Source organism: Styela clava, chromosome 15 (genome assembly GCF_964204865.1).
Source record: "Styela clava chromosome 15, kaStyClav1.hap1.2, whole genome shotgun sequence".
In the NCBI taxonomy this organism is placed as follows: Eukaryota; Metazoa; Chordata; class Ascidiacea; order Stolidobranchia; family Styelidae; genus Styela; species Styela clava.
The window spans coordinates 13,607,259-13,635,106 of NC_135264.1; the positions used below are offsets into that span (position 1 = coordinate 13,607,259).

General features: G+C 32.1%; 1 protein-coding gene across 8 annotated transcripts; it reads right to left on the reverse strand.

The window, feature by feature from the left end:
* Window positions 1–611: 611 nt before the first annotated feature.
* LOC120334684 (tyrosine-protein kinase Yes-like) lies at window positions 612–27,288 on the reverse strand. 8 transcript variants are annotated; one of them, XM_039402184.2, is made up of 13 exons: window positions 27,161–27,288; window positions 26,675–26,740; window positions 15,550–15,713; window positions 14,036–14,135; window positions 12,041–12,139; window positions 11,484–11,587; window positions 11,181–11,330; window positions 8,370–8,528; window positions 7,301–7,434; window positions 5,080–5,202; window positions 4,179–4,464; window positions 3,888–4,033; window positions 612–3,346 (listed from the first exon to the last, which is right to left on the reverse strand). In XM_039402184.2, exons 2-13 carry the CDS (start codon window positions 26,722–26,724, stop codon window positions 3,284–3,286), a joined length of 1,578 nt encoding a protein of 525 aa, XP_039258118.2. In that variant the 5' UTR covers window positions 26,725–26,740; window positions 27,161–27,288; the 3' UTR covers window positions 612–3,283. The 8 variants fall into 8 exon arrangements, with proteins under 8 accessions (XP_039258118.2, XP_039258119.2, XP_039258120.2 ...); XM_039402185.2 differs by lacking the exon at window positions 8,370–8,528 and adding an exon at window positions 9,062–9,220; XM_039402186.2 differs by lacking the exon at window positions 12,041–12,139 and adding an exon at window positions 12,718–12,816.
* Between the last annotated feature and the right edge of the window lie 560 nt (window positions 27,289–27,848).

Here is a 27,848-nt window from a genome sequence, read left to right on the forward strand (position 1 = left end):
AATTACCCTTATTGAGATAATAGGAGTTTCTGTTTATAACGTGAATCACGAGCTCACGTTTACAGTATTTAATAAGATTTATGATGGACGTATAAATACGACTCCGATATCTTTCGATAGAGAAGACGATGTAAACCATTCTAAGCTAGTCTGGATAAATGTTATAAGATTTATATTCTGTGTGTTGTGAAAATTTACGAATAAAAACATATAGAGATTTTTAACGCATCTTCATTCACGTGGGCGTTGAAGCTGAAGGGTGAACGGGTGACTTGCAAGTCAGAGACAACCTACAAATTAGCAATATACGGTAACATCCCATTCATCTAACAAACATATATACTATACTGCCACAACCAAATTTTAATGCTTTAGCTAAAAAATAGATCGAGGAATTTGTTGAGATTGCGATTAAATTTAGTTTTGGCACGAGGCTTATTGTTTTCCACTTTGGCTTTTATAACACTGTAAATATTGTTCATAAAATGTAACTTTTTACGTCACACTCACATGGCCCACCGGTCTAGAGGGGCAAAATTTTTGGCCCTGGTCTAAAAACCTTGCACACCCCTGTAATCTAAGTACTTCATTGTCCTCAAGTACCAGCCAAATTTTGAATTTACTAATTTTAATTTTGTCAATTAAATACATAAAACACATATAAAGGCAAAACAGTGACGTTAGTTAAACATGGGGTCAATCAGGTTTATACAATTTACTCTTATCTGTACAAAACTGTTAAGTAACCATATATGGGCCAAACTTAACACAGATATAAATCTACAAGATATTAGTTTGGCCCATGATCGATCTGATATAACTGTGATTAAACAAACTGATAAAATTGAACATACTGCCAGAAAATTTTTTTCTCAATAAGAGAAACTGCACTTAGTCATAAAATAGTTTCAATAAAATCACTTGGTGCAGACAGACTTGATTTTATCAATAGCGTGAAAATCAATAACTTCTTAAAAAATTTCTACTTTTTTTTATCATTAAACTCCGCCCACAATACAAAATTTATATATATTCAGATTTTTAACCAAAAGGTGAAACTGTTTGGAGGAAATTAGAAAAAGTATATTTTTGCTTTATAAACTCCGGTTACATTTTTTGGAATACAGGATGTATCAAAATAAATGAAACCAATTAATTTGAGTTTTAATTTTGTGGGTTTTATCAATTTTGAAACACGTTTTACTTTATTATTGCCTTAAAGTAGCTTCTATTTCTTCGTCATATTTTCAAATCATTTTTTTCTGAAATTTTAAAATTCGCCTTTTTGTATTCAAATTTTCAATATGTTTTACGATGCTTTGCAATATTCGCAATATCGTTTATTCAAACATTCGAGTAACATTAGAATTGGAAAAAATTGGTGGACATATACATACACGACGGAAAAGCATTGTCAATTTTCAGTGGTGAAATAAGCATACTGATCATTGTGAGGAAAAATGGATTTTCTAAAATTTCAGATAAAATATTATTGGTTTCAATCAGTTTCAAATTGCAAAACTTAGAAGATACAAATTCCATTTTGCTTGATTAATAATTTATTTACAAAACCAATAAAACTGGTTAAGTAAATGAATAGAGTTAGAAAACGTCATTAATTTAATATGTTTCCTACAAAAAACGACACAACGAAATTTTTTACACACAAAATTGAAATAAAATGATTCACATACAAACTGTTCATAAAGAAAATACAGAAAAAATAATGGTATTTATAATAAAATTTGGTCCTTTTTTAAATATATTTTCCAATGGCAAAATCCCTTAGATGGCTTGACAATCACAACTTTAATGATTAAGGGAGACATCTAGTGGTGTTCATCAAACTCAAGAATTATTTTTTTTGGAGATTATAAATTACAAAACAATGCCTGACGAGAGTAATGAAAGAAAATCGAATCAGCATTCATATTTGTTATTGATAGACTGTAAGAGTAATACTAACTTTACATAAACTGATCTGCAATAAAAAAAATTCTGGGTTGCTTAACTATAAAACACTACATTGCCCATTTTTGCAAAAATTGACAATTTTTCATCACTAAAATGCATAAAAAAGCTGTTAATCGCACAAAAATGTCAATGACTTTAATATTTCAAGCAAATGCAAGAGAGAGATAAACAGGGAAAAAAAGCATGTCAAATGGAAAGTTATCATCATATCATTAAGCACGATTCGATGATAAACTTCCAAACACAAAAATTCAATTAAAATTTTTTTTAGATTACATAATTGTTTACTGGTGTTTCTGCATAGCATAATTTACACACTACACAAAAACGACATAAAGTCTTGGGCGAGAATAAAAGGATCAGATGATGAACGCCGCCGGAGCGTATAGGCATGCGTACCTAACACATAATAAATTATGAATTAGTATAAATTATTATTACGTTTTCATGTAATATCATATCTGTGTGACATCATAATAATAAATGCAAGGCACGTCATTATTTTGGGAACTTTCCAGGAATAATAACCTGCAAACTTGTTGACAAAAAATCTTTTTTTTTTCAGAAATTTGGAATGTACATAGTTATTTTCGATGTAAATTTGAACGAGTATAGAAATAGCCAACAAGAGAGAATATTTATGCAAAATCATAGAATTAGATTGATATAAAAGTCAAGTTTTCACCACACAGAACTAAAACAGCAGACCTATCGAGGAATCGAGTCAGAAAATGCATTTCGCTTCAGAAGCGCTTTGAGCATCATTTCGAAAAGCGCTGTTAATTCTAAAATATAGTGACCTACTACAGAGTTTCTCAGTATATTTTAATCTGGCAGTTGTGATTTGAGACTTCCTTTAATCCAGAACAAAGAGGCAGTTAAGCAATGCCTATTAAAGAAACAAAACCATATTATACAGATCTCATGTAAAGGAAAAGCATACAGCAGCGATAATCCCCTAATAAAATCGATCAGAAAGAAGATTATTTAATATATATATATATATGCCGCAGTTAGATCAGAGAGAAAAGGGGTCTACAATGATTTATAGTAATATATAGCGAAATTGATATATGTAAAAGCGTAAAAAAATAAGGCAAAATCGCTGATGTCAGCTAAAAAGGCTCAATAGAGTGAATAATTGGTTCACGATCGGTGAATCACCACCCATGCATGTTTATCATATACTTATCTATATACCATGCATGGTTTATGATAATCTTTCTAAATGGTAACTTTCATGAGATATTGAGATTGCTCTTACGCGTACAGTAACATTTTTAAAATTGAGAAAATTGTTCTCAAATGTTCAAAAATCATCGGCTTCTCTATAATTGGGTTCTGTTGCAGTGAAATAATCTTCAAGGAATCCCTGAAATGACAAAAATTTAGAGTTGAAAAAAAGAGAAATTCCGATAAATAAAATTGATATAAAAATAGAACACAAATATCAATTCCATGATTTGTGCCCAATCTCCGATACTCATGCAGTATGTGAACCAAAATGACAGACACCAGAACGAGGTATGTGTACCAGGTTAGGATTAGGCCATAATTTCAGGTACAAATACTAAGGGAGTCGAGTCACTTGGCTGGCTAGTCCCCGAACTCTTAATATAACTAAAATAAGGAAAATTGGAATAAAATTATGGCCAAACTCCAACCTGGTACACATACTACGTTCCGGTGTCCGCCATCTTGGTTCCCATACTACGGGAGCGCCCAATCTCCCTGGTCTTACTTAGAAAAGATCCGATATTCAATATTCAAAAATATTATTTCAGAATGTATTAGGAATAGCAGATTTGTCAATTGTGGCCATCCTTAATTCAGGGGTTCACGAAAAGCAGAACGTTAGGCAGACCGCTAAACAACATGACAATACAGTTCATAAGAGGTTATCTCTAATCCACCTGCAAGTATTCAAAAGTTGGCCTCTGCATATCATCCTTATGCCAGCACTGCATCATAAGTTCGTATAAAGATTCTGGACATTGCTGAGGTCTCGGCATACGATATCCCCTGTCTACTTGTTCCAGTACTTCTCTGTTCATCATTCCTGAATAAAAGTAAGGAAAATTGAAAAAATGCTTTGTATGTGCTACAAACTCGAAGATTTGAGCTACCACTACCTGGCACATAGTGCAAAATAACTTCAAACTGATCATCATGAAAGGGTGGATACAAAAAAAGCTCACACATACCTGGATATGGGATTCTACCCTTGGTAACGATTTCTGTAATTAAAATTCCAAAACTCCACACGTCCGATTTGATAGTGAAGCGTCCGTACAAAGCAGCCTCAGGTGCCGTCCATTTGATTGGGAACTTGGCACCTTGTCTCGCATTGTATTCATCATCTTCAATAAGACGAGCGAGACCAAAATCGGCAATCTTGCAAACTGCTTGTTTGCCGACGAGGACGTTAGCAGCACGTACATCACGATGGATGTAGTTCATGCGTTCGACGTAGGCCATTCCAGATGCAATCTAAACGCAAATATAATATGGAGGTAAAATTATATATATTCACTTGGCTATGGGATATTCACTTGACTAACACAGACAGTCCCCGAACTCGTAATAAACTAAAATAGGGAAAATTGGAATAAAATTATGGTCTAACCTGGTACACATAATACGGGAGTACCTAATATTTTATAGGAGAAATTTCTCTAATCAAAACGAGCCCCAAGTCTTGGGGAAACCAAAGTTATTGATTTGACCCAAATATACGAACATTACTATTACCACAAAGCTCTAATGCGGTTCTCGAGCAGTTTCTCATGGACCACTGTTGGGTGACTGAAACATTCTGAGGTAAGTCACAGACTCATTAAAATTTGCTTGTTTTCATTTGTGTCAGCCTCGTTAATTTTGATTGTAGTACCAATAAATGATGATGCTGTTTTCTGCTACTGGGTGGTAATTTTTGATTTAATTATCAAAGTAAAAGTGTCAATTGTCGCAGAAAAATTTTGTGTTTTCCTGTACCTTTTCCCTCGCATTAAAAAGTTGATGGGTCACAAAAGAAAAAAGATTGAGAACCTCTGCTCTAATGCATCAATGCAAGTGTACAATTACAACAAAGAAAAGAAATTATACCTGAGCTGCCATGTCTATCTGGTCTGGAAGTTTGCTCATCTTGCCATCTCCATCTTTCAAATAGTCAAGAAGACTTCCATTGCACATGAATTCAGTAACGATGTAAATTGGTTCTGCAGAGACCTAAATAAAGAGGAGATTTGAGACCATAATATTAAGATAACATTCATGATTATTTAAAGCATTTTTACCATACACTGTACAATTTAGCTACAAAGAGTTATATTAATCTTTAACATCCTTTAGGCTTCAAATTCTCATTTTTGAAGAAAACTTGCTCGAACCTATGGTCATGCGTACTCACTCAGAAATATGAAATACTATAGTTCCAAGGGCGCTCCAGAAGTATGTGTACCAATATCGAGGTAACTAAATTTGTTCGCCTATTTTATATCAAGTTTTGTAAAAGGCCTGAAACCTATGGGCAGGGGGTATATTCACTTGACTAACACAGACAGAATTGAGAGTTGGTGAATACCGATTGACTCAAGCAGATTATGTCAATATGTTCATGAATGCAGCTAGAAGAATGCAGCTTTTGCCATCAAAATTTGTCTAGAGAGTGTACACTGACATTGAACAGATGAGAGGTCACAGCCGATTGAGTTTAAGGTCAATTGTTTTTGGAGTAACAGGTCCAAAAGTTTAAACGAAATTTACCTTACTGCAATTTACCAAAATATTACAATTTATGCAACTTTTTAATCTAAGTCAAATGATCAAATGTTATCAAATGATTTAGATAAAGAGGTGTCATTAATCAAAAGTCTTGTCCTACTAGTAGCAATCAGGCTACATCGAATTAAAGCTGCAAGGAGTAGGTACATGAACAACAATGTATATGACCAATACTTCCTGCTATTGTATTATGCGTAGTTTCGGAATTTTAAACCTTGAATATAATTAGAAACTGGTCATTGGTTCATAACAATTTCGATAAATTACCCCCTCGCCTATTTCGGAACTATTAATTCCTCTCTCATTATGCATAAAAAGTAAGTTATTTATTTAATCTCTAATGTAACGTTACCTAGTGTTATGTGCATGTCGCACTCCGATTTTTGTGCATTTTAATTACGGATAAGTCGTCAATGCGAGCAAGTATTATAGTAATAATAAGGGACTAAAGAATATTAGTAATACAAAGCAAAATTCTTCCTAAAGAACGACAAAATTTCGTCCTGGTTAGTAATTGTGAAGCTAGATATCGGAGAATTAAGAACAAAACAGCGAAAGATGACATTTTTATTCGGAGTTGAACATTAAAAAATATATTTTAAAAGCCAGGCAAGTAACTTAATGGTGACAATGATTTGGGCTCTACAAAAAAATATCCAAATCGTTATTGGAGTTTATATTACAAATTTTCTGAATTGTTAACCATAAAATGCAAAATAATTTGAGAAAATTACCAATTTGGTCATTATTTCATTGCTACATATTTTGTGACAACCTAGGGGCAGAGACATCAATATTGATCAAATACGTAATCAATACCTGTTTGTCACATCAACAGGGAAATGGTCTTTACAACCACGAGCCAAAGATGGACCATGCCTAACTCGCATAATCTCACATCGGTTATACTTGGTTTATTAAAAATCAATTTGCTCATGAATCTTCGGTCTATTTTCAAGGATGACGTCACAAAATCACGTCGCTGTGGCTGAATTTAATGATCGAAGCGTCATATAAATAAAACGACGTGCAGTTTACGACGGATCAATACTCTGTGCCGATGATATTTATAAAATAAAAAATTTTCTTTCAAATATTAATCAATCCGAATCAAAATAACCCAAATTTCCTGTTATACCATGATAAAAAAACGTTTGTCTATCAAAATTGCAATACATTCATGTAACGGAAATATATCCATCAAATTTAAACCAAGACTCAAACGAACCGCAAAGCTATATTTACTTGAAATTTTGGATTTTGTTTTCTAAATTCCAATGAATATTCAAATTTTGGCGCTCCAGAAATGGTTGTACCAATATGGAGGTAACTAATTTGTTCGCCTACTTTACATCAAGTTGTGTAAAGGGACTGAAACTTATGGGCAGGGATTATATTCACTTAGCTAACACAGACAGTCCCCGAACTCGTAACAGAAATAAAACAAGTAAAATCGGAATTAAATTATGGTCTAACCCTAACCTGGTGAACATACTACGGATGTACCCAAATTTTAAGATATTAGTAATACAAATCGACTTACCACTGCATAAAGGCTGACAAGTTTTTCATGACGAAGCATTTTCATTACTTTAGCTTCCTCAAGGAAAGCTTCTGGCGACATCGTGCCAGGTTTCAAAGTTTTGATCGCAACTTCAGTTGTGCCATTCCAAAGACCTATTGTTATGAAGAAATATTTTAATAAAAAAAACTACAAAATTGACTTTAAATTGTCTTATCAGGAACGTTTCAGCGACTCAAACAATAAATCTTCTTATGGAACAATAATTTGGTTATAAAAACAAAGTAGACTTACGGATCAACAAAACTTATTTTGTAGCGATATTGAAAATTGCTCTGCCCACATAAAATATAAATCTATAATCAAATCCATGTTTTAAATTTCGTCAGAGAATTTTGATTATTACGATCAAATATTTAGCATAAGGTCTACATGTCCTTTATCATTAACTTTATACCAAATTCGAAATTGGGAATAATAATTTAAAAAAAATTTTTTGACGAATGGGATCATTGAATTCTACTTACAACAAAATACCATTGTAGCAATATTTTTTAAAAACTAAAACAAAAATTTCAAAACACAAAAAATGGAAAAAAATTTCCATAATATACATGCGATGGTTCTAACATAAAACGAAAACATGCATCTTTTAATAAATAATAAAAGCAAGCACAATTGACATAATTAATTAACAAAACCAAAATCTCATAAAATTCGCCTTTTTGGAACTTTATTATTATTCTTAAAATTACTATTTTTTAGTCATTTTTTTCTTTGCGAAGTAAAATTTTCAACTTTATTCGTATAGACTTGTATAACATTGTTCTATTATGCTTTCTGATCATATTTCAAAAATAATTTGAAGATGAACGCAATGAAACCAATTTTAAATTTAATTTAGATAAGATAACTTCCAAATCAATTTCATCTTTACAAGGTAAAACTAATATTTTGATAAACATTATAGGAACAAAATTTTGTATTACATCCTTTCTTTTTATATTCCATAAATAATCTCAAATATTTTACAATTTTAGGAATATTTTATTCGTGAATTTCCAGATGTAAGAGATACATGTGATACTACCTCTCCAAACTTCGCCAAACATGCCAGCTCCAAGCCTAACTTGTCGTTGTAAAGATTCTCGCGGAATTTCCCAAACATCTTTCGCCATCGAGAATGTTTGTGGTTTATCAAGCATTGGACAAGGCCGGACAAGTTTAGTACACAGTCCATCTTGTAGCGCTTAGATGATGAATGATAAAAAAAAGACAACACAACAGATAAATAATCGAGCAACGTAAAATGATCTTAAATCAAAGAAGAACAACATGCATGACATAGATATAAGCAGTGTTTTAAATCTATACAGATAAAATTTAAAAAATCATAGTTTTAAAGCAATTCGGCGAATTGATGAAAAGTTTTGAAAATACTTGAGTTTTTCAAATTTTTGATGTCAAAATTATTTTGAAGAAATAACTAATTTTAACACAGGTTATGTCAAAATAAGTATAATTTGAAGTACATTGCAAAATTAGGACGAACCAAAAAATAGAATAGTAATTTGAAAAAAGAAAGAAAATTGCATGAAAGATAAAAAACACTGCTTAGAACAAAAACAATCAAGACAAACTTCCATTCATTTGACTATTTAACTTAATTCTATCAGATGAGAAACTCAATTGCAAGCAAAGGAATGCACTGAATCGCAGACAACACAAAAACAGGCCAACAAAGGTCAAATGTCGTTGTCACGACGACGAGCCAAACATGACCTTTCCAGACTTCGCCGAACATTCCTGCTCCGAGTTTCTTTTGAGCTTCGAGTTGTTCTCTGGGAATTTCCCAAACGTCTTTTGCGATGGTGATTGTTTGCGGCTTTTCAGCCATGGGGCATGCCTGGGTCAGGCGGCAACATAAGCCATCGGCCCCGTCTATACATTAAGTATAAAATATTAAGCAATGAACAATAGTCATAGCCATAATGATAGAGTTAAAAATTTCTTTCTTCCTATTTTCATGGACCTTTGAGATTTCAAAACCGACCTAAACTATGAGTCTTGCAAATGAAACTATCTTGAAACTGAAAAGAGAGTCAAATTTATGACAAAAACTTGCTATATAACCTCAAAGTATGCCACACCCATTTATAAAAAGAATGTGTATTTGTTTCTTATTAGTTCATATTATTATTCATATTATTCATATTATTAAAATTCTTATTATTCATATTATTAAAAAAATTATTAAAGTTAATTAAATGCCAGTGTGAATTACTTTGCGAAGTTGTTAGTGGTATTTGTGTTATGGTATAAAGTTCAGGCGATTTGAAAGTTAAAACCAAATATTGAATGAGTCGTTAGTGAGACATTCAGTTTCTGCCACCCAGCATGAAAGACGTATTGTGCATAATGTCACAGAAAGTTGACTCATTTGAAAGCATTGTATATCATTGCATCATTTATTGATTCGTACTCGAGTGGATAAGATTCTAAACATGAAGATTGTGAGTAAGAATTACCTACGTATGAAAAAAGATCTGAGTAGCTGTCATGTTCACCTACCATTGTTGTTATGAAATAAACCTCAATAATATATTGTGACATCACTATTGGTAATTATATTGGCCATTTTGATGTCAAAATGTATGAATAACGCAATCTAATGCTTTGTTTGGTATATAAGCCAACTGAAGCAACTGCATCAAACTATGATATGAGAGTGTATTAATATCTTTATTGCCTTCATTAATGATTTACATATTAGCGCAGTTCTCAAACTATGCGTTGCAAAAAACATAAAAAAATACATACATATATAAAACTTTTTATGGTAATTAAAGGTTAAAAGATTCATGTTTTTTTTTAAATGTGTCATGATTTGTACTACAGAGAAAGGCAGTGTTGTGGGTTTAAGAAGTTTATTATGCACCTTTGTGCTAGTGAAATATACCAGTGTTCATAAAGTACAGTTACAATTTCAATTTTGTTATGAAGTCAATTCTGAAATTCCTAACTGGGTTCGTTTATTTTAATTAGCGTTTGTTTAAATTTTTTACTCCATTTAATACACCAATAGGGCAAACAAATTAAATTCCCTTTACAATTTGAAAATGTTGAGACTTTGTGAACACCTATATATATATATATGTAAATATGAAAAACCTTTTGAAACACCGAGCACTTACGGTATTACGCAATCTTTTTAATATTTTCAAATGACAACATTTTGAGTTTCGATTAGATTATTTAACAAATACAAAGTTCATTTGAGATCAATAAATGTTAATTAATTTACGGTATTTGATGACGACTGTATTCAGTTAACCAGACATACGATTCACAGAAAGTCTTTTAATGGAGTTAAAGTGATGTATGTAGGCTTACTTGGCCGTCGAATGAAATGCATATTTTTTATTTATCTTCACGAAATTTAACACTCATTAATAGGTTGCATGATTGCTGATCAATGTCAATGACAGGTAATATTATCTTTGATCATTGATAGCAGTGATCTTCAAATTGGGGGTCGCGACCTAATGGAAAGGGCGCAATGGGGGTCGCAGAAAAAATTGTTTCCGACACTAACATATGCTAAAACAAAATATTGATCAAATTTGGAACTAGTATTAGGACCCAACATCACTGAAATAGATCTAAGATTTGATCCTTTGTGCAAGAATATGCAAGCACATCAGTCTCATTATTATTGGAAATGGAATTCCAAATGGATTATAGTAATATTAAATGGTTATTGGCGAGCTTTTGATAGGTAGATTCAACACTATGAGAATTTACCCATAAACGGAAAAAATTCAATACAAAGATCCACTCTCTCCGACCACCAGCAGTTTATCATTTTTTCGTTTGTTAGGGTTTCTCAAAAATGACTTACTTGCATAATGCTGGACAAGACTCTTGAGGCAGTCGAACTGTGCTCTTGCTGTGATATAGAATCCACCACTGTCAAGTTTTCTAATACGATAATGTTTAACATTCATTCCTTTGTGCGGATCTTCATCCAATATAGACAAAGAGAATGTTCCTAGAAACGTAAAAAAATAATTTTTTAATAATTGTGTTTTGAGACTCTTATGAAAAAAAAATCATACTGCATCACAGAATAACGAAAACATTTCAAACACCGACTCCGTTGCCCTAATTCATCACAAAAAATTTAAATCCTATGATGAAATACCTTGAGCTGTTTCACTTTCTCGAATAAGATAAGTTCCTCTTAGATTTCCCTGGCTGTTCAATAGACGTTCAGAGTCTTTGCGTCCAATTTTGCCAAAGAACCAACTAAGTAATAAAACAGAAATCGTTTCGAAATAGAATTATATCGAAGTGGAGAACAGAGACATGCAAATATAAGAAAACAAATAATATAATGAAAAAACAAGAAACAAAATACTATGTCATAACAAGCATATGAATATTGAACTAAAAATAACTGAGATATAATAATAATAAGATCGAAAATTCGAAAACATCGAGGATAAAAGAAATTTAAAGACAGTTAATTTAACTTTATAGCATTATCAAATTGTACCTTTATTCTTTGTTGAACACAACTAAATCAAACATTTTTAACACTACATATTCCAGACTATTTCTCCAAAATTTGTTCAGAATAGTAAATTATTTAGATTTATCCACTTCGTAAAATAGAATTGGGTTTTGAGGTTTTGCAAATTACAAATAAATTTTTCAAAAAAAAAATGAACAAAATTAAAATAATATTCTCTTTCTTACTCTTCACATTGAACAGAATTTGCAGGAGCGATGTAATTGCTTGGAATGTAGCCTTCTTTTGAGTTGGCAAGGGACCTTGCTTTCCACCAATCTCCCTCACTTTATTAAAGTATATATTCATGCATGCAAAAATAAAAAATGAAAACAACATAAAATGATGAACAATATAACATGCATGATTTTTATGAAAATAAGTTTTATTAAAAAAAATTGCTAAATAAGTTGGACTTTTTTGATTTTCTATCATTATTGACGATGGGCCATTTTTTGATTTTGGTTTGAAAGCTGTACCTGTTTTAGTTTTGACTTTAGGCAATGCCTTGTGTCCATTTTTACATTTGTTAGAACAGAACTATTAGTAAAATTGGATTATTCTAAAAACCGTAGAATGACACATAAGATTATTTCGTTCCACTATGGTGGCATAGTCAATCGTTTTTGTTTTCATTTGCGATGAGTCCCAGATTTATTGACATTAAACAAAAAATGTTTCAAATTTCAAATTATGTCAAACTGACAAGGGTACAAATTAATGGGAACATTGTGATTGACGCTGTTACACTTACAACATGAATTTAATCTAAAAAAACAAAATGATAAATATGATCATATCATCGCAAAATAAAAATATGGCAACAGTAAAACATCCATGCCGCGTTCATAAATGGATGTCTTACTCTTCTGCTTCTAATCCTCCAACTGGAGCTACATAGTTACTGGGAACAAAACCTTCTTTGTTGGTTTGGATTGACCTTGCATGCCACCAGTCTCCTTCACTATTTTTAGATTAAACAAATAGAGTTGAAGGGTTACGATATTCAAAAAAGAAGTATTTCTATTACGAGTTACATTTTGAACTTAAAAACTTTCAAACATTTTTCAAACAGTTCATATCAAATAAAACTCAAATTTTCACATATAAGATTTTGATCCAGAGTTTTTAAATGTAAATTTGACATACAAGTAAATTTTGCATGCAAGAAAGTAATAAATATTGCCATTGACTGCCCAACAAGTTGAATCATTGTCGCATTGCAACGTCTCGTATGACTAGCAATACTTTTTTCATTTTTCACTTACAGCACACATGAAATAGACAGTTTACACCAGTGTTCACTCAAAGAAATTATGAGCGCGAAGGTACCTCGCAAAGGTGTTTTCGCGAAAAAGTGGACTTATAGTGAACACTGGTCTATACATGGATCAGAGGAGAAATTTTCAAGGGATAAAAGAGAGAACTCTATAGATTAGTAACATCTCTCAGATATACCCTAACATTATAATTCTAAACATTACACTTTGATACGGTAATCAAAAATTATACATGACAGGAACATGAAGGTCTTTTATATGTTGCACTTGGTCATATAATATACCTATATATCGGTGCCCTAAATACCACATACAATCAGTCAGTTATGAACAACAGAAGGTTATAATGTGGGTGTTAAAGATGTGATATTTTCAGAATTGTACATGTCAACATAATTAACAATAAACGTCTTTAAATGAGCCATCCCACTATATATTTCAATTCTTTCAAGTCAAATAGACAATGGAATTTGAAATATATACAATATTAATAATAAAGAATTATCTTCTGAGAAAGCATGAACTATTTGATGTGAATAAACTTTCTAAAATATTGTATTTCGAATGAATGTAAAATCAGAGAATTTAAAACATTTATTCTACTTAGAATTATTTTTTTTCAAATTTTTAACAGGAATTTTTTTATATCTCCACTTTGCACAAGGCTTCGAATAAGCAGCAACAGATACATGAGTTAATATTTCTAAAAAAAGCAGGACCATTCTGCTCGATGAAGTAAAATGAAACCTCCTAGCTTATTATTACCTTTCAGACCTGCAAGGTAAAATGAAGACTTCATAATTAACACCAACTTGAATTAAAATTTTTATGACTAAACTCCCCTAGTATTATGGGGATTCGAAAATAAATCCAAGACTCGATTAAATAAAGAGAAATACATACGTGTTATTTAAAATAAGGAGATGATCCCCTTTCTTGAAAGTTAAATCATCTTCTGTTCTTGCATCGTAGTCATACAGAGCTACAAATCTGGTTGTCGAACCTGAACGTTAGATAGAAAAATACCAGTCATTCACAGGCAGAAATTGCATAATCTCCATGAAGTTTCGATATTATGTGTACTTTATAAGAAAAAAATATTTTAAATTGCTACAAATGGTCTTACTATATATATATATATATATATTTATTTTGCAAAGTTTGAAAGTCCAAACCAATAAGGACCAAGTTAAAAAAAAATGATTTTATTGAATATAATCAACTGTTAGTTTTTATCAAACAATAGTTAAAAATTATCATATGTATATCAAATCTTTTTTTTTCATTGTCATGCAAGTATTTATTAAAATATTAATAAATAGAAGAAAAATTTTTGAATTATCTTTTCACTATATTTGATATTAAAAATAACCGAATCATCAAATTCTTTTGAATATTAAATAAAATTTTTCAAACAATAAAAATTAGTATTGTCAATTATTAGTAATCGTATTTTAAAGATTTTCTGCTAGAACAAAACTCTGATCAAGAAGTCATAGTTACAATTTAATTTATACTCTATGTGGAAGTATGACATTGTATTACAAAGACAAAATAGCATGCAAGAAAACCTACAAACAGAAAAACTGGACACCTATGAAAAAAAAAGCATGCACAAAGGTATATGAAATACACCAAGCTGATAAACTACACTCAGATTTCAAATGACCAGTTATTAACAGTATTGAATTGGGAATACGATCAATAGTTAAATTACAATTGTTAGTTTAAAAACTGTTAATTGTAATTAAATTAAAAATTTGTTATTCAAATATGTAATAGCATAATCTATAGATGATATGCTTGACGAGAAGAAAATAGGCTGCAATTATTTCCATATCATATTGTAAAGTTGGAACTCCAAAATCCTACCGAATTTTCTCACTCGCAGTCGCAATTATGGCAATTCAGCGTACTTACCAATTCAATAACATTGCTATGAAAGACAAGCACTCACTCACTCATGCACTCAAACCGAAGCGAACAAATCAGGAAAGCCACTCAAACAAACAGTGATAAATACTAATAGAGATATTCGAATCATCTTTTAGAAAAATTAATAACATTGTTTGACATGATTTTGACTCTTTTACTTACTATTGGTATGAAAGACTGGACAAAATAGAGTTCAGCCAGAAACAATTTGGGGTATTACCTGCACCACTCACAACATGAGCGGGAGTAGTTGAGGGTTGAATAGATACCGGTTGAGAAGAAGACCGTGGATTATTAAACGTAATTGGTGGTTCAGATTGAGAACTATTTATGCAAAACAAGCACAGACAGACAGACAAACAAACAGAAAGACAGAGAGACAAAAGAAAAACAAGAAAGAGAAGTTAATAATGCACAGAAATCATGCTTTTCATTAGTGAAGCTAACACTATGCAGGTACTTGTGTGTTTCAGCGCCTATACCTGAAGTCTGTCCCGAGTTCATTGAAAGAGAGGGCTGATTAAACGGTTGACTATTGTAGCCCCCGCCCCCTCCAGGAGACATTGGACCCATGCTTGGAGACATTGAGGGGCCAGGAGCGCCGATGACAATCGGATTTGACCCAACATTGGGTTGGTATCGATTGCTGTAGTAAAATGATTTTGAGCTTTAATAACGGCCAAATTTTCACATAAGAACAGTATAATTTTACACATTAAACGTTCATGTGCATTTCTTTTAACTGCTGTCACTTAATAAGATTCCTTTTTCTCAAAATGGCTACATAAAACTGTCACTCCCTCTGGAATAATTCCATAATAAGATGATATACCAGAAAAATAAAAAAAAGGCAAATGAAAAAATAAATTTCAAACGAAGAGTCGAAAATTGAGTATCTGTCTTGAAGCATGTGCCATAGATGGTATATAATACTAAATAATGGCATGAACCATACTAGGCACATGCGTAATGGAACATAAATATATAACTGAAACAAGCATTAAATAAAATATGACACGGAAGCTCGCATGATATCATTATATCATGTTCGAACGGGAACACATGGACCAAATAAACCTGCAGAGCAGTTGTGAGAGAGACAGGATGGTCATTTTTACCTGCTTGACTCCCCGGACCTTGAAGATAATTGGGAGCGCCAGAACCCCGAATTTCGGAGTGCACTTGGCCTGTTGAATCAGGGTTACGGCTACGATTTCGACTGTTTTCAGCTGTGTCCCTTGAGCTTCCGAGACAAAATATTGCTTTAAACTTGAACTTAGGCATAATGTATAAAACAACTTATAGCAAACAAAAATTTCGAAGCATTTTTACCTCTTTTATTATACATAAGTATACAGTAAACAAAATAAAATTTCCCTTCATGCTTTTCCATCTATTATCTCAAAATGAAAGATTAAACAACTTTCTGCATTCGCTGTAGCTCTGAAAATATTTTCTACCATCATCCAAGCAAAATCCATTGAAACAAATCAAATGAATACAGCAGAGAATGACATGGCATAGTCGATATGGGATCGACAATTTTACAATACCTTGTGGTTCTCGATAGGCATTCTGCTCTTGATTATATTGTGAGTTTTGCTGGTAACCCCCATTTGTGTTATTCGAAGCTGCGGGTGAATTCCGAAGGTTGTGTGACGTTGAACCTGAACTTGAACTGCTACTATCCTTTTTTCGGAATAAATTTTTCAGAAACTTTAACTTTGGCATTCTTGTCAAGTTATAATTTTGCTCCTCCAACAACTATTGTGGCCTCGTCCTCGCTATAGTCCTTTAATAAACTAACTTCACTATGTATGGATCTTAAAATCCTTATTAGAAAGTGAAAATAATGAAAAAAAATTGCTGATGTTATCAAACAATCATAGCAATAGTATTTATATCATGTATTTCTAAACTCTAAAGTACCAAAACAGTGTTCAGAAATGACAAAAATCTGGCATATATCAATGTGAGATAATATTCACATTAGATCAAGCATGATCCATTAGTGATATCCCTTGTAACAACGAATATAGCTTATAAAATTATTCTTCTCACTACATTTTTTTATTTAGTTCAGATCATTACTAACAACTTAACACTGCGAGTTCCAGGTAACTTATGAATCAGTTTGGCAGATTAAATAATCTGTAAAAGGATACCAAAATAAGAATAAACCCCAACACTGCGCTCTTAATCACATTCTCATTATTACCCATTCCTAACCAGAGGAAAACAACATTCTAATACTGTAATAAAGCAATACTAGACAAAACATATGGTTATTGATTCGATTCGAAAAGGGCCCACATTAAAAATGTCGATCACTTTTAAATCATTTCTCAATTTTCAGTTTCTCTAGGTAACGTTATCATTAACTTTTATGCTCTTTTATATCAGCCTCTTATGCTAGCTTATCCGTCCAAGTCTGAAATATTATATCGACGGTCTAAATCGGTTATTGCATTTCGCATAAAACATGTTCCGCTGCCTAATAAGCAAGCTTATAACAGTCATCACGTATATTTAGCTAACCCGAAGTCAAAATTCAATCACTGACGTTAACGTGAGTGTGCGTAAGCACCACGCAATACTAAACATTACAGAAACAAGCAAGAGCACCAGCGCAAGAGACTCTGCACTGCAGTAAAGGAAACGACTAAATCTGACGTCATCTCGAAACGATAATTTGACACATACACCATTCCCAGTATAACGTATTATATTAAAACTGCCAGAAAGTTGAATACCTTGATAAGATACGTTAAATTTTGGAATTTTCGATATAAATATTTCTAGACAGTTCAAGGCGGGTGGCAAATTGGATTAAAGCGAAAAGTTCTGAAATTGCAAAATTGTCCGGTGCAAATAATAACGCAAAATATCATAGGCATATTACTTGAATTAATCGAGAGGCCATGGTTCGCCATATGACTAAGACGTCCTAACGGCACCCTTTTACCCGATATAAATCCTACCCAAACAAGGGTGAAGCATTTCCAATTATCACGAAACCAAGCCATCTAACTATAGCGTATCTTAAAACGGGCAAAGCTTCTTCAAGTCGCACGGAGACAGGCAGATACGATTACGAACATTAGTTTGTTTTATTTTAGTGGCTTTCCTAGCTATTTGTAAATTTTTAATGTGTCACGAAAATTTTGGCACAAATCGAATAACCTAATGGTCATTTTGTCCTCTGAAGAGTTTTAGTTAAGTGCAGTAAATGAAGTTTTTCCAGGTGTCGAAGGAATCACCCGTTATGAAATATTATTGGTAGTTCGGAAGCCGTTTCCACTACACTTGCACAAAGGCTAGTTACTCTAGTCTAAAACTTCCTTTGTCTCGTTTTGAAGAAAACCTGGACCCGATTTCGAGGACGAACAGAATTAACGACTCATCCCAAATATGACAACCTTTCTGCAATATTTCGCTTCGTCTAAAACGTAGTCGCAGTTAGCCAAGGCGACTCGATTTTTTGAAAGACCATATGGCATTTCAACGTAAAATGAATGGAATAGGAAACGGTGCATTCTGATTAAAAAATGTTCACCCGGAAAGCAACTAAAATGGACGATGTATCACATCACAGATATGTATTGTCTGCGACAAATTTCGCTTCCTAGTAATAGTTCATAATGATCATAGCACGAACCAATACTATGGTGCGGAATTCAAAACATCATTAGAACTTTTTTAACCCCGAAGTCTGCCAGAAATGTTGTGTCAAGTAACGAACATAATCACTATTTGGTAATATTTCTTCATATATTTAGTGAGAGTCAAAAATTTTGAACCTGTGAAGTATTTATTTATGTATTTTGTATTGGGTGGTAACAGACTCGGATAACCTTATCGGTCGTATCGTTACCAAAAACTCTGAATTCTTACTTTGTATATGATCGTTTTGTTTTTTGGTTTGACGAAAGCAATAAATTTTCTCTCTCTATTCAACTCGGCACGAAAGTTAGAGAAACACATATAGCCAAATTGAACGAGTATTATAGAAAATGGCGAAATCCTGCTTATGTGCATTTCCAATGTGCGTAAACATGAGGTTATAAAAGTATTCTAGGATTTATTAGTTGACGCAGACGAACAATAGCTCGCGCAAAAAGGTCAGTCAGCAATAGAAACAAGTTTCGTTCACTAAATCATATCACGAAATCAGTCATCTTTTGGCAAAATGAGGAACTAGGGTGAGTAAGAAAACTTCGGAGGCACGTATTCGGAAGGGCCCAATTTCATTCGTCTGAACTAAAGGATTACTCCCTAAGTTATCTTTTTTATATAATCTATCATTGAATTGAATATATACATTTGGAACATATTGTAAGGGTTACCTACGTATATGAGTCAACCTGTATAGACCATTGTGAAAGTAGCACAAGTCACGTGATTGAAACAATTGGAGCTCAGAATATATACATCGATGGACGGATCGGTTCCGACCAAGGCTGTTGTACGTCTAAGTGATACTCACAGCGACCTTCGCCGGTAATAATGATAAAAAAAATAGCGCATTGGTTTAACTGTATATTTTCAGAAATCAGGTTTACGTTGTCAATGTACATTGTTACTTAATTACGAAGATATTCCCCCGCGTATTTTTCCGTGTTAATAACAAGATTAGCGACAGAAATCACCAAATTTGCTCAATTTAAATAAATCTAATATTAGCAGCGATATAAGTTGTCTCCATGACGCCATCTAACGGGCGGACCAATCAGCACACGAGCACATTAATTGGGCATCTATTGAGGCGCTATTGCCTCTATCGGTGACTCACAGACAATCATGCACAAACATGAATATGTTCATGGGAAGACTGCCAAAGATCCCACGTCCAAATATCTTTACGATCTGCCATATAAGCTTGCTCGGCGGGAAAAACCATGGCTCAAATATTATATTAATTGTCCACAAACAATTAAGACACAATGGTATTATTATATTAAGATTTTTTCACGGCGAACACACAGTCTAGCGGGGCCTGAGAACGATTTCGCAGGTAAATATAATAACGAAAGTAGTTTCCACCCGCACAGGCAGATAAGCACGGGACTCAAAGTGTAATAATCGTCTCTATATTTCATTAATGTTCAACGAAATTCGTGCGCCTGTTTTCTTTTGCATGGAAAACGATATGACCACAGTTGTTAAGTGTTGCAAATTTTCATTGCGCCATACTTGTTGACAATATAGTCAATCGAACCTATCTAGTCATCATTCTTGTTGGGTCACTTCCGTGTATCGTTCATGAAGCTCTGTTGTGTGACGTCACTGAATTCTGATGGCTGGCTGCGTGCTTAACTTCCTTCTGAGCCTGCCGTTTTTATATGCAGGAAAGTACCTACTATTAAGAATATGATTCTGCAAGCATAACTTATTTAATTTGCAGATTGTTGATAGTGAATTAATTTCTCTCTGGTATTTTGTTATGAAGTATTTAAGTATATTAACGAATTTTTGTGCAATGTAAAATTTTTTTGCAAATGTGCAATGTGAAATACAAATTTGTGTTGTGAGTTTTCACATATTTGCGTATAATACAGCCATTCCTATTGTGTGGTATGACTCAAAATATCAGATTTCTGACCCAAGAGAAACTGAAAATAAGCATTCTATATTGTTCAGAAATAGACACAATGCATGATATGAGAATTGCTGACAATCTTAGACTTCCCCATCATTGCAAAACCAAAAATCTGATGACTAGAATCATATCATAATTCTCATAATAAAAAATAAATTGCTATAATTTCCATAAACCGCTTGAAAACATACGAATGATTTATTTGACTATAAGTCAGTATTCTAACTTTCTAATTATCAACTACTTGCGAATGAAAAAATGCGAATTGAATTGCCAGTATTCAAGCTGTCTAATAGTTAACTAAATTTGTGTGGTGCCCTACATTTAATTAATACAGGGGTCTGTTTGAAAAATATGCATTTCCTTTTTGACATGTATTCAGTGAAATTTGGTAAATTTCCAAGAATGAAAAAATTTATATTCAAAGAAAAACAAGACAAAAAATGTTTTTACAAGATCTTGGATACACAATGTGGTATTTTTCAATTTTGAGTTATAACAACATGATTTTGCAATCTGTTAGTACTATACTGATTCTACATAATGTTCACATTGACAAAAAAATGTTTGATAGTATCCTTTTTGAAAAATTTCACTGACTAAAATTTTTGCTATCCTCTCTAATTTTGATATTTTTAGAGGTTCAAAATGTAAATAGTACAGTAATTTTGATTATAAAAATGTCCAAATTATATTATACAAACGATTACTTTGAAATTTAGTATTACATTTACGGAATTGTCCAACGATGCCAACCTAGGTAAGGCAGTATACTATCAGTACCGTTCATTAAAACTATAAAACCATTATAACATTTTTAGGATGAAAACAAGACTGATTGATGGGTTTGATTGACAGCCATTGATGTGTGTGTGACGTAATAAGTCCTTTTTGAGACTAAATAAATTATAGTAATATGATAAAATACATGAACTATGGTTTAAATCAAAAACTTGGCGTAGGCATAAAATAAATCTGGGTTTCGATTCCAGAATAATCAATATCACTATATTTCTGAGTCAATTTATATTAATCAAAAGAAAGTGATTGCCAAAAAATTCAGTCATATTGATAAATGGCTGAACCATACAGATCAATGGAGTTAATTTATTGTGTCTTAATAGCAATACAATAAGAATGGAATGATCAAACAATATGAAAACTGAGAGGCAAATAAAATTTTTAGTACATTATCAAATACCTGTATTGAAAATTATTCAAATTCATGTACCCAAGTCGCTTTAGCCACATAAGTCAAAGACTGTTATTATTGATCCCACTCAGAAATGATCCACAATGCATCAATAGTGAAATGAAAATGATATTCTAAGAAATTCTCTTTTCTATTATTGGCAAATGTTGAACAATACTAATTTGTCAAAGTCCGCTAATTATATCAAAAAGTTTTACATATTTTGAATAGGAACATACACAAACATCATTTTCTGCTAACGCAATGTTTATCTTACTATAAAGCCCAAGTTTTAAAACAAATCAAGATTCTCATTAAAACCTAACTATTTGATATATGATACATAAATAATGGTTTAATTATCTAATACAAATGAGAAATAGCTTAAAATGTTAGAAGAGATGTTGAATTAGCATAAATTGTGAGACTACATTGTGAGAAATTGAATGCAGCTGACTTGGTTTAAGCGACTGTTGCCGTCCGAATCAGTGAAAATCGGAAGTAATATTCCAATCCAATTGCAATAATCGATAATGTGAAATTGGATTTGTGACAAAGTTGTATCAACTATGACAGAGTGCTGTATTTACAATCTAATCAAATCAGACAAGGGTAAAATACAGTGTTCCCCAGTGTTCCCCCCTTATCCAAGAAAATGTTCCCTAAACCTTGAGGTGCGTAACACGGTTCACACTGGACTAAAAAAATAATATAATTTTAAACATTAAGCTTAACGCATACGACTTGAGTTGTGGAGGCTTTTGTTAGTCACTGAAGCAAGGAATATCGAAACAAGTTGCTAGGGGTTTTCCTAATGATCTGGTTTGGAAGACAAGTCACGTTTCGATTCACATGACTGATAAGAAGTTGCAAATATTTATTCAGATTTTAAAATAACTTTTCTTGAGCAGTGTAGTTTTTGAAGGAATATTATCTAATGGGGAATTTTGGGTATTTATTATGACAAAGTTTCGAACATTTTTTAATTTTCTGTTGTGAAAATGTCATAAACTGCACAAATCTCATCTCATGAGACATTTATATTATATAGTTATAAAAATCAGAGCAATGACATTTTCTCTACATTTATTTCATTTTTGGTTATTTAACATGGTGAAATTTTAATCGTTATTCTCTGACTAATTAAGGTAAATTTCATGCTAGTATATTTTGAAAATTAAGCCAATTAAATGATTTCTAAGCCGCATAAAAAAGCATTATCTGGATAAGTGATTACATCCTTTTCAAAATATTCAATTTTGAATCAAGCAGATCGCCCATTATCGCTCAAATACATTTTTCATCTTTCAAAAGAGGGCATTGATTTACCTCGCATGTCACCTTTATTAAAAATTAATGAAACATGTGTAGTTTAAAATCACTCATCGTTCCAAAAAAAACTCAACCAACAGCTATGCAAATGCGGTGAAATTGATGACAGAACACATTCAAGTTCATAACCCGAGGAGGAAAAAATTTAAAAAGAAAAGATATTTCTAAAATTTATTGTCATCATCCCATGCCTGAGAATTAGTTGGCCATGAAAAGAATGAACAAAATAATACCCAAGCTCAAATTTTTTTTTGATAATGGCTCATAATAAGCGGAGATTGGAATTAAATATATTATGTGTCTTCTACATACTAAATTGAAATTTTAATTAATTTGAAAAGCTGTCTTGAAAACCATTCAAATCATCAAAATCACAAGACAGATATAATAATATGTAAGGTTGTAAAATTTACCTAGCTCATAATGAACAGACGTAAATTCAATAAGTGGTATAATAAGTAAATAGCTATAACACCTGTCTAGGAACAGTGGAGTACTGGACAGGAATGTGCCATACATAAAACCGGTTCAAAAAGCTTGAACTATAAATTTTCGTATTTGGACATCTATGACTTATAATTTTATATGAATAAAGAACATACAGTTCTTATAAGATTGCTTAACGCTACCAGGAAGTGACTCTGTATGGCTATCAAAAGATGTCAGTTTCTTTGTGTTATTCATCCATCAAAGTTGACTCTGAGGCTAATCAGCCTCCACATAAAAAAACTATTTCTCTAACTTAATATCGTAATATATAAGAATGCGAGGTCGAATACATAATGCAGAGAAAATAATTAAACCTTTAAGCTTTAATCAAGTATTTGTTTTAGATAGCAGTGGAACGCCATATGTTAATTTTGTCACTGTATTTACTCTGTATATACATTACAACATAAGATTTTTAATAATATTTGACTGTGAAAGATGATTTTATGTTATGGGACAGATAGTTCTCAAGTATCATAAGATTATGATCAGATTTGAAATTAAGTTTTAACTTGATACCGTTAGTGAAGTTAGCATATATGAACAAATCCCTAATCCACTTTTGAATACTATTTTTTTATCACCATCTTAGATGTTGAATTTCGTCAAATTGGATGAGACATAATCCAATTTGAAACAATTAAATATGATTTAATCTACACAAATTGTATTGCATGTTTATTGATGATGTGCACTTTACGATTGGATAATTTCTATGTTTCCTATTCACTAGTAAATTTTAGTTTGCTTGCCAATCATAATGTCCAGTACATTTTTGTTTCGTTTTGCAACCAAGGGCTATGGAGATAAAGTTAATTTTCATCTGGCAACCCAAGCCCAGAGCAAGTCTAGCAGAGACGTGCTATTTAAGTGACAAAAACCCTGGCTTGAAAATTTGATTTGATCCCGGTAAAAACAAATGCCTTGCTTTTAGAAGACTCTTATATATGATGATCGAAGATATCAGCCACCAATGGTGCTTAGCCAATCGACTACTTGAATGTCAGACTAATAGTCAAAAGTTTGCCGTTTATTTCAGAAAAAAAAACCTTCTAATCATTTCTTGGGTTTAATTAATAATTGTGACTTTGTAATATTCCTTCATTAGTTCTTGACTTTTATAACATAAATACAGCAGTTCAATACAGTGATGTTGGCTTGAAGTTTCGTTTGCATTTATGCGGAACAGCGGAATGAAATCGACAATTTCAAGTAGTCTATTCTATTTTATGGATGTGCTATCTAGTTGTGTAGACTAGTTATAAAAATATATCAGGAGCCAGTAAAACAGCAAAAAACATTATGCTGTATGTTAATTCGGTAGGCCTATAATAATGTATGGTAAGATCTAAACTCAACACTCAGATGTGATAAAACGGAAAAAATTAGTTAATCTGTCGATATTTTTTGAGTTTTACTCCAAGATTTACTCCAGTTCACCATCATAAAAGAGTTGGAACTAATAAAAAGCACAAGCACGTATTCAGGTTCAATTTTGAAGTCAATATAATGTTGAAGAAGAAAACATTTTCAACCACATAAACCACAAAAATGTTGTAAAATTCACAACGCATACTAAGAACTTGCCGTTTTACAAACACATTAAAAATGAAAAATTTAATACTACCGTATATATTTTATTGATATTTATCAAACAATAGAAGTTAACGGTTAATGATCAAAACATGCATAAGACAATCCTAATCACTGACTGTTCCTTTTTAAACTCAAAGATATTCCTTTCTGTTACACATTTACAAATGACACATAACGGTATATTGTGAATGAAACTATCATCAACATCTTGACTGCCTCATAAAATCTTTATTTGCTCCATTTTTTTCATTCATTGCATTCATTGTTGGGGCTGGGCATTCCAAATTGAATATGAAAATTTGAAATCGAAAACTTGATTTTTCAAAATTTATCAAACGTATTTTTTCAAATTGCATAAACATAGTTTGGTAATATATAGCTAAAATGAAGGTTAGTCTTTTGGGATAGGATTCACATATTCATTTTATGCAAGAAGAAGAGGAATGCTGATAAGATGGCTAAATCAAATGGCAAACACAGCCTCTTGTCGAGTTGCCAGTACATGTTTTATTAACAGTCAAATCTCATAACCGACATAGACTGGTAACCGGACGGACGAGAGGCCATGGTTAAGCCATCATATCAGCTTTTCTCTCCCCTGGGATAAATATGTAAATCCTATCTATCTTTCTTTAATCCATAATAAGCTTTAATCCATTTTAATTAGTGTCAATGTATGTATTATCTATTTTGAATGGTTGTTGATAAAATTACTACAGTATTCAAATTCGATATTACATTCAACAATTTCAAAATCACTCCGGAAATGCCCAGCCCTAATTATTACACAACTTATTAATTAACTTTCCAATATTCTGTTAACAAGTTTCTGACTCAGATTCTTCCAATTTAAACCTTGCTGTTCTTCACAGTCGTATGGAAATGCACATGAATGATATTTTTGATGAATGATAAATGAAATTTAAGAAGTATTAATTATTACCAGATCATACCACCACCACTTGGATGATTCAAAGAAAATGCTTTGCACAACTCTAGAATATTTTCCAATGGCATGGGTTCCGTTTTTGGGTCACCCTATTAATCTATAACTCAGAATCTCTGAAATTTGAAGAGATATTACCTAAATTTATAACTTTATTCCCAGAATATTAATTATTGAGAAATTCGAATAATAATTACGATAAGAAAGAAAGTATTCTTGGAAAATTCAAGTTGAAATCAAAGCTATTAGATCACAAATCGAGGAACTATATTCAAAATTATAAATAATATTACAAAAATCAGATATTTTTGACAAAAAGTTTTTAATGAAAATTTGCAACTTAATGTTATTATATTGCACATATAGGAAAAGGCGTTGGAAAGTATTGTTAGGTGCATGGAATGATCTGGTAATTGGTAAAAATATTTTAACAAGGATTTGTAAGTAACTCACGTGTCTGTTGTACCAGGTGGCTTAGCAGCTTTTCTACAGCAACAACCCATGGCTGTTTATACGCTTCTAAACATAGAAAAAATTTGATGAATATTCAATAGATTAGTGAGTTTTCTTAATACCATATACCAATATCAATCCATCACATAGGTCTTCAAAGTGCTCCGTTAGGAAATCCTAGGGCCTCCACGGGCTATTCATTTACTCATTAAAATACCCCAAAGCACCAAATACATCCTAGCCATTAAATGAAGTGATTTGAGCTTACTCAAGAACACCAAACCAGAAAGTAACAAAGTGTTTTTTTATAAATTTTGTTGTGATGCTACTCCATGCTCCACAGCACCTAAAGTTTGCGAATTCCTGATCTAGTGAACTTACTATATATGGAGATAAGAAATCTATGGTTCAAGCGTTGCAGAATTTATATTTTGTTTGAAGATAGATAGAGAATCTCACTTCACTAATAATAATACTTTTACTTACAGCCACAAAAAATTGAATCTTCAAACTGAAAGTTTGGCAGCAGCCAGGAACAAATCTTCTGTTGATCTCAGACTAATTTATACGTTTTCACATCAAATTAACTTAACGGAATAAATTTAACAAATAATCTGAAAATGATGCAAAATATTGGTTTATTAAGAATGAGATGTAACTTTATCTATAAAAGGAAAAGTAAGCAGTATAGAATAAACTAATATAGGAAACCTTATTAATTTTGAAGTATAATATGTCAATAACGATTAAATTAGTGATAAAATATATAATGGTTCTAATGCTTTTGTGGATCATATTACGCAATCACAACTCTAAAGTTCTGCAATAAGATTTTTTAAAACAGCCTGAAATCATACATTTTCAAGTGTGTACCAATATGACGGTAACTAATTTTGTTCGCCTATTTTACAACAAGTTGTGTAAAGGGACTGAAACCTATATTCACTTGGCTAACACAGACAGTCCCCCAACCCGTAATAGAACTAAAAGAAGGAAAATCAGAATAAAATTATGGCCTAACCCTAACATGGTACAACACACTATATCTAATAAAAAATACCTCTTGATACCATCTTAACAAAAAAAAATTATAATTTGAATCTATATTTTAGCTATGTTAAATCTTACTCTAACTATTCATTATAACTTAATAACTATTCACACAAAAGTGAAA

What these genes read in the sequence shown, in the direction of transcription:
- LOC120334684 (XM_039402184.2), bottom strand. Translation starts at nt 26,724, where the DNA reads ATGGGTTGTTGCTGTAGAAAAGCTGCTAAGCCACCTGGTACAACAGAC. An exon ending in AATTCTGTTCAATGTGAAGA is followed by an intron (nt 11,588 to 12,040) that starts GTAAGAAAGAGA and finishes TTTATTACTTAG; the next exon opens with TTGGTTCTTTGGCAAAATTG. An exon ending in TCTTGTCCAGCATTATGCAA is followed by an intron (nt 8,529 to 11,180) that starts GTAAGTCATTTT and finishes TCATCATCTAAG; the next exon opens with CGCTACAAGATGGACTGTGT.